This window comes from Tachyglossus aculeatus, unplaced genomic scaffold (assembly GCF_015852505.1).
Source record: "Tachyglossus aculeatus isolate mTacAcu1 unplaced genomic scaffold, mTacAcu1.pri scaffold_207_arrow_ctg1, whole genome shotgun sequence".
Lineage (NCBI taxonomy): Eukaryota > Metazoa > Chordata > Mammalia > Monotremata > Tachyglossidae > Tachyglossus > Tachyglossus aculeatus.
In genome coordinates, this window is record NW_024044923.1 from 1 (window position 1) to 8,075 (window position 8,075).

Here is an 8,075-nt window from a genome sequence, read left to right on the forward strand (position 1 = left end):
CCCCCCTTTAATAATAATAATGGCGTTTCTTAAGCGCTTACTATGTGCCAAGTACTATGTATGTACATATTTATTACTTTGCATTCCCCCCCCTTTAATAATAATAATGGCACTTATTAAGCGCCTACTATGTGCCAAGCACTATGTTTGTACATATTTATTACTCTGCATTCCCCCCCTTTAATAATAATAATGACATTTATTAAGTGCTTACTATGTGCCAAGCACTATGTTTGTACATATTTATTACTCTGCATTTCCCCCCCCCCTTTAATAATAATGGCATTAAGCCATTACTATGTGCCAAGCACTATGTTTGTACACGTTTATTACTCTACATTCCCCCCCCTTTAATAATAATAACGGCATTTATTAAGCCATTACTATATGCCAAGCACTATGTATATATTTATTACTCTGCATTCCCCCCCCCCTTTAATAATAATAATGGCACTTATTAAGCGCCTACTATGTGCCAAGCACTATGTTTGTATATATTTATTACTCTGCATTCCCCCCCCTTTAATAATAATAATGGCATTTATTAAGCCATTACTATGTGCCAAGCACTGTTTGTACATATTTATTACTCTGCATTCCCCTCCCTAGGCCTCCCCCCCCCCCTTTTAATAATAATAATGGCATTTATTAAGCCATTACTATGTGCCAAGCACTATGTTTGTACATGTTTATTACTCAGCATTCCCCTCCCTAGGCCTCTCACCCTCCCTTTTAATAATAACAATGGCATTTATTAAGCGCTTACTATGTGCCAAGCACTATGTTTGTACATATTTATTACTCTACTTGTACCTATCTATTCTATTTATTTTATTTTGTTAATATGTCTTGTTGTCTGTCTCCCCCTTTTAGACTGTGAGCCCACCGTTGGGTAGGGACCATCTCTATGTGTTGCCAACTTGTGCTTCCCAAGCGCTTAGTACAGTGCTCTGCACACAGTAAGCGCCCAATAAATACAATTGATTGATTGATTGGGGGAGGTTACAGGGCGATCAGGTTGGCCCACGGGGAGCTCATTCATTCAGTTGTATTTATTGAGCGCGTACTGTGTGCAGAGCACTGGACTAAGCGCTTGGGAAGTCCAAGTTGGCAACATAGAGAGACGGTCCCTACCCAACAGTGGGCTCACAGTCTAAACATATTAACAAAAATAAAGTAAATAGAATAAATATGTACAAGTAAAATAAATAAATAAATAGAGTAATAAATCCTTACAAACATATATCCATATATACAGGTGCTGTGGGGAAGGGAAGGAGATAAGGTGGGGGGGTGGAGAGGGGGAGGAGAGGGAGCGCTGGGGAGGTTTCAAGGTGATCAGGTGTCCCACGGCGGCGGGGCTTACAGTCTTCATCCCCATTTTACAGAGGAGGGAACTGAGGCAGAGAGAAGTTAAGTGACTTATAATAATAATTATAATGATGGCATGTATTAAGCGCTTACTATGTGCCAAGCACTGTTCTAAGCGCTGGGGGAGGTTACAGGGTGATCAGGTTGTCCCACGGGGGGCTCCCAGTCTTCATCCCATTTTACAGAGGAGGGACCTGAGGCAGAGAGAAGTTAAGTGACTTATAATAATAATGATGGCATTTATTATGCGCTTACTATGTGCAAAGCACTGTTCTAAGCGCCGGGGGAGGTTACAGGGTGATCAGGTTGTCCCACGGGGGGCTCCCAGTCTTAGTCTTCCATTCCATTGTATGTATTGAGCGCTTCCTGTGTGCAGAGCACTGTACTAAGCGCTTGGGAAGTCCAAGTTGGCAACATCCAGAGACGGTCCCTACCCCATAGTGGGCTCACGGTCTAGAGCCGCCTCCTTCCTCCCCCCCCCCCCCCCTCCAATCAATCAATCAATTAATTGTATTTATTGAGTGCTTACTATGTGCAGAGCACTGTACTAAGCGCTTGGGAAGTACAAGTTGGCAACATATAGAGGCGGTCCCTACCCAGTAGTGGGCTCACAGTCTAGAAGGGGGAGACAGAGAACAAAAGAAAACATATTAACAAAATGAAATAGACTAGATATGTACAAGTAAAATAATCCATCCCCCCAGTTTACCTCCTTCCCTTCCCCACAGCACCTGTATATATGTATATATGTTTGTACGGATTTATTGCTCTATTCATTTTACTTGTACATATTTATTCTATTTATTTTATTCTGTTAATATGTTTTGTTTTGTTCTCCGTTTCCCCCTTCTAGACTGTGAGCCCACTGTTGGGTAGGGACCGTCTCTATATGTTGCCAACTTGGACTTCCCAAGCGCTTAGTACAGTGCTCTGCACACAGCAAGCGCTCAATAAAGACGATTGAATGAATCAATGAATGAATAGAAGGGGGAGACGGAGAACAAAACAAAACGTATTAATAAAATAAATAGAATAAACACGTACAAATAAATAAATAAGGTGTTCACATTTACAAAATGTGCTGTTTATTTGGCTTTGTGGAAAATGCGAGCAGCCTTGTAACCTTGAATCCCTGGGCCCGGCCCCCCGTTTTGGAGCAAAGAGACCCCCCGGTTTGTGCGTCGCGAGTCAGTCTCTGGGGTATTGCGAGCCGGCGGGTTTCTACGTGGGGTTTCAGGGCGATTGGCCGCAGAGGATGAGTGGACTGGGAGCCCACTGTTGGGTAGGGACCATCTCTATATGTTGCCAACTTGTACTTCCCAGGCGCTTAGTACAGTGCTCTGCACACTAACCATTCAATAAATACGATTGAATGAATGAATGGTTGAATGAATCCCCATTTTACAGATGAGGGAACTGAGGCACAGAGAAGATAAGTGACTTGCCCAAAGTCACACAGCTGACAATCGGCAGAGCCTTTTCCCTCACCCCTCCCTCCCTCCCCTTCCCCAGCATTCCCTCCTCCTGGTAGGTCTCCCCTCCTCTTGCTACATCCGTCTCTCCCCTCCCCCAGCATTCCCTCTTCTTCCTAGTTCTCCCCCCCTTTTCCTGCACCCCCCTCTCTCTTCCCCCAGTATTCCCTCTTCTTGTTAGTTCTCCCCCCCCCCTTTTCCTGCACCCCTCTCTCCTTCCCCTTCCCCAGCATTTCCTCCTCCTGCTAGGCCTCCCTCCCCTTTTCCTGCACCCCTCTCTCTCTTCCCCCAGTATTCCATCTTCTTCCTAGTTCTTCCCCCCCCTTTTCCTGCACCCCTCTCTCCCTCCCCTTCCCAGCATTTCCTCTTCCTGGTAGGCCTCCCCTCTTCTTCCTACATCCGTCTCTCCCCTCCCCCAGTATTCTCTCTTTTTCCTAGTTCTCCCCCTCCCTTTTCCTGCTCCCCTATCTCCCTCCCCTTCCCCAGCATTCCCTCTTCTTGCTAGGCCTCTCCCCCCTTTTCCTGCACCTCCTCTCTCCCTCCCCTTCCCCAGCGTTCCCTCTTCCTGGTAGGCCTCCCCTCCTCTCCCTTACATCCCTCTCTCCCCTCCCCCAGCATTCCCTGCTCTTCCTATTTCTCCCCCACCTTTTCCTGCACCCCTGTCTCTTTCCCCTTCCCCAGCATTCCCTCTTCCTCCTAGGCCTCCCCTCCTCTTCCTACATCCCTCTCTCCCCTCCCCCAGCATTCCCTGCTCTTCCTAGTTCTCCCCCCCTTTTTCCTGCACCCCTCTCTCCCTCCCCTCCCCCAGCATTCCCTGCTCCTGTTAGGCCTTCCCCCAGCATTCCTTGATCCTCCTAGGCCTCCCCTCTTTCCCTGCACCCCCTCTCTCCTTCCCCTCCCCCAGCATTCCCTGTTCCTGTTAGCCCCCCCACTTTTTCCTACACCCCTCTCTCTCTCTCTCTCTCTCTTCCCTCCCCCGGCATTCCCTTCTCCTGCTAGGCCTCCCTCCCCCCTTTCCTGTATCCCTCTCTCCCTCCCCTCCCCCAGTGTTCCCTCCTGATTCTAGGCCTCTCCCCCTTTTCCTGCACCCCCTCTCTCCCCTCCCCCCAACATTTCCTCCCCCTGCTAGGCCTCCTCTCCTCTTCCTACACCCCTTTTTCCCTCCCCCCAGCATTCCTTACTCCAGTTAGGCCTCTCCCCCTTTTCCTGCACCCCCTCTCTCCCCTCCCCCAGCATTCCCTCCTCCTGCTAGTCCTCCCCCTTCTTCCTCAACCCCTCTCTCCACCTCCCCCAGCATTCCCGTTTCTTGCTAGGTCTCCCCCGGTTCCTGAATCCCTCTCCTGCTCCCCTTCCCCAGCATTTCCTCCTCCTTCTAGGCCGCCCCTCCCTTCCCACACCCCCCCCTCTCTCCATTCCCCCAGCATTTTCTTCTCCTGCTAGTGATCCCCTCTCCCTGCTATCCCCCCCACCCCGCACGCTGTCCTCCTTCTAGGCCTCCCCCTCCCCTGCACCCCTTCTCTCCTATCCCTCCCCCAGCTCGCCCTCCTCCTTCTAGGCCCTCCTCCGCTCCTGCACCCCTCTCTTCCTCATTCCCAGCACTCCCTCCTCCTCCTCCTAGTTCTCCTCTCCCCTATACCCCACCCCCCCCAGCTCACCCTTCTCCTTCTAGGCCTCCTCCATCCTCCTGCACCCCCATCTTTCTCCCCTCCCCAGGACTTCCTCCTCCATGTAGTCCTCCCCCTCTCCTCCTGCTCCTCTCTGTCCCTCCACTTCCCCAGAGTTTCCTTCCATGCCCTCCTCCTAGGCCTCCCCCATCCCTGTGCCCCTCTCTTCCTCTTCTCCACTCTCTCTCTTCCCACCCCCTCCTCCTTCCTGGCTTCCCTCCTCTTTTCCTGTACCCCTCTTCTCTGTCCCTTCTCCCAGTGCTCCCTTATCTTCTCTCTCCCTTCCCCTAGGCTCCCGGTCTAGGCCTCTCCCTATTCCTCCTGTACCCTGCCCTTCCCTTCCATTCCCTCACTCCTCCTCTTGGGTCTCCCCCCCTTTCCTCCTGCACCCCTTCTCTCCCTCCCCGTCCAGCTGAAGGACCGTTTCCTCATTGTTTCTGTGGGGCTCCCCGGGTCGGGGCAGGCGGGTAGGCCTGGCACTGACCGCCCCCCTAGTCCAGGTACCCGGATTCCACCCGGTCCAAACTCGATCGCAAACGATTTAGGTCCCGATTCTGTGGTGGTACTTTGAGGTTGGGGTTTGTGTTTTTTGGGGGACGCGGGAGGGGGAGGTTCGCCTTGAGGCCGGTGGCAGAGAGACCTGCCCTGCGACAGAAGGGTTGTTCCCATGGAAGATGAAAAAGATTCTTTTCGGAAGATAAAAATAGTTTGGGGTGGAACGGAGGAGATGAAATGGCTCATTAGCTCCCGTCCCCCGCCCCCACCGCTCGGCTTGGCGTGCGTTACCCAGGCCGGGCTCCCCTCTCACTTGCGTCGCCCAGAACGCAGAGACCGGCGGGGGTCCGCCGGGGGTCAGCCAGGCTGCGTCCAGTGGGCTGGAGGCGGGGATCGGACCATAATGTCCAGAACCTGGCTTCAGGACTCTTTCACTGAGGCCTAGGCTTGGGGGAGGCGAGAGTTGGCTCTCCTGACGGTCTGTTTCCCCCAGTTTTGGGGGACGGCAAGCCCAGTGCTTCCAGCACTGGACTCGTCGGGGGTCCATTAGGGCTCCCAGATAGGAGACCGGAGTGGGCAGCGGAGGGCAGGGGTGGGGGGCCTTTGGCTTGGAGGCCGGTGCCCAGCAGGGTCCCCTTTGCCCGCACAGCGACCCCCTCTTGGGCCACAGGGCCGAGGACGAGCGGAGGTCTTTGAGGCGTCGCCGAGTCCCACCGGGGCACGTCCCGCAAACTCCGGGCTCGCGGGCACTGGTGGCCATTTGCATCGTGAGGGCGGGCACCTCTGGGGTTCGCTCCGAGCCTCTGGCCGGGCTCAGGCCATCCCACCGGCCCTTGGCCAGCTGGGGCCGGGTTTCGGGGCGGGCCGGCTCCAGCTCGGACTCCGCCCTGGGGTGCCGGGAGATGCCCCGGGCGGAGCCCTCCGGAGCCTCCTCCGGCCTGGCTCGGGGGTGCCGGCCCATGGCTGCACCCCAGATGGCCGACTGGCTTACCGCCGGCTACCTCGGTCCCGGACCTCCGACCCAATGTGGACCCGCTCTCCACTGATCCCTTTCCCTGTCCCACCCTTCCAGCCGTTCCCTGCCATGGGGGCCAATCCTCCAACTCCCCGGGAGCCTCGCCGTGCCATTCGTGGTTTTCCCCTCACGGGCGGGTTGGCTCCAGCCCAGCCGGCCCAAGCTATAGGTAATGTTTGCTCCGGGAGCGTATTTGGGGAGCTGAAGAGCGGGAGGAAACCCACAAGGCCCATCCAAGCCACTTCTTCCTCCTTCTCCTCCTCCACCTCCTCCTCTGGAAACGTTGGCAGCGATCCGGTCCGCCTTCCCTCGGGGGAACGGGCTGGCGGCCTGATCCTCCGGCCCCTCCCAGCCGCCCAGCTTGTACTTCCTGGTTTCCGCCCAAGAGTTTTCAGCCTCCAGTTCCAGGAAAACGTCAGGCGGAAACTTGGAAACGTCCGCCTCTGGGGCCGTGGGTAGCGTTGGATGCGGGGAGTCCCGCGGCCGCGCGGTGACCGGCGCGTGGGTGCGGCTGGCCTCGGCCTCCCGCGGGAGCGGGACCACGGCGTTGTTTCCCTTCGGGGGTCAAGGACTGGGGGGATGGCAGAGCCCGGCGTCGGTCCGGTCGGGCGGGCGAGGGATCCCGTGTCCAAACCCTGACGACTTCGGTCCCCGGGGCTCTCGGGGTGTGGTAGAGAGCTGGCCCCTAGCCGGACGTCGCACGTGTCCGAGGGAGGCTTCTGGCGCGGAGGCCGCCTTCTTCTGCTCGTCGTGGGCGGGGAACGTGTCTACCGACTCTCTGTCGTACCCTCCCGAGCGCTTAGTGCAGTGCTCTGCATCCAGTAAGCGCTCAGTCAATACCACCGATTGATTGATTAATTAATTAAAGACCGGTCCCTGATGGGAACTCTGACAGGTGAAGCCCACAAAAGCCTCTCTGTGTCAGGGAGGGACGGCGTCTCCGGCTCTTACGTCCGCCGGACTCTGTGTCCCCGTCAACGTTTATAAGCCGGCCAAGGGGATGCGGCTCGTGCTGTTTTAGCATTTGCCCGGAAATGGCCTTTGGGAGGATGAAGAGCCAAAATGTCCGAGTTTCTTGAACTCCATCCCCTCTTCACCCCGTGGCTGCGTTCTTCCGCTCCACCCTCCCCAGATGGAGAAAGGGTCGATCCCGAGGAAGGCATTTCGGGGCCCGGCTCCTCGGGCGGTGCTCGGGAACTCGCCAGAGGGCTTGCTTGGTTGGTGGCGGGGGGCTGCGGCCTTTCCCGGACGGTGGGGACCCCACTAATTTAGCTCATTGCCCTTGGCGGCTCCTCAGTAAAAGCCATTGCCATTGATCGGCTTGGGCATCGATCAGGCCGGGCCGGGGTTCCTCCTGGGCCCCGGTCGCCTTGAGGCTGAGCACGGAAAACACTCCGTCCTCCTCCTGCCTTTTTCCTCCTCTAATTCCTCGCCTTCTCCAAAACAAAACATATTAACAAAATAAAATAAATAGAATAAATATGTACAAGTAAAATAAATAGATAAATATGTACAAACATGTATACAGACACATTTCCTGCCCACAATGAGCTTACAGTCTAGAGAGGGAGACAGACATTAATTTGAATAAACAAATATGTATCTCCCCCGTAACAAACCTGGAGGGGAAGTTTGTCCAGATTTTGGACTTCCAGAATCCTCTCCCATCAATCAGTCAACGGCATTTATTGAGCGATTACTCTCTTTAGAGTACTGTGTTAAGCGCTTGGGGGAGTACAGTGCCAAAGAATTGGTAGACACTTTCCCTGTCCACGAGGAGATTGCATTCTAGAGGGGGAGACAGACATTAATATAAATAAATTGGGGATGTGGACGTAAGTGTCGTGGGGCTGAGGGAGGGGTGAATAAAGGGCACAAATCAGGGAAGAAAAGAACAGGAGCGGACTTCCTTCCCTCCCATGCTCCGCCAGAGATAAAGCAAATGCCTCCGAGATCCACCCCGCTTTGGATCCGGCCGTGGTTCCGGCTTGCTGCCGGGACCTGGCTGGTCCTCGGGACCCACGGTCCGGACACTGGGGTCCCATAGTAAGAGCTTAA

General features: G+C 54.6%; 1 protein-coding gene across 1 annotated transcript; it reads right to left on the minus strand.

Annotated features, from left to right (window-relative positions):
• Positions 1-5,011: 5,011 nt before the first annotated feature.
• Positions 5,012-5,963, minus strand: LOC119923619 (MAPK-interacting and spindle-stabilizing protein-like; the record flags this gene model as incomplete). Its single annotated transcript, XM_038742954.1, has 2 exons — positions 5,316-5,963; positions 5,012-5,152 (listed from the first exon to the last, which is right to left on the minus strand). Coding segments are annotated over exons 1-2 (789 nt in total), but the record flags the coding sequence as incomplete, so codon positions are not given.
• Positions 5,964-8,075: the final 2,112 nt, after the last annotated feature.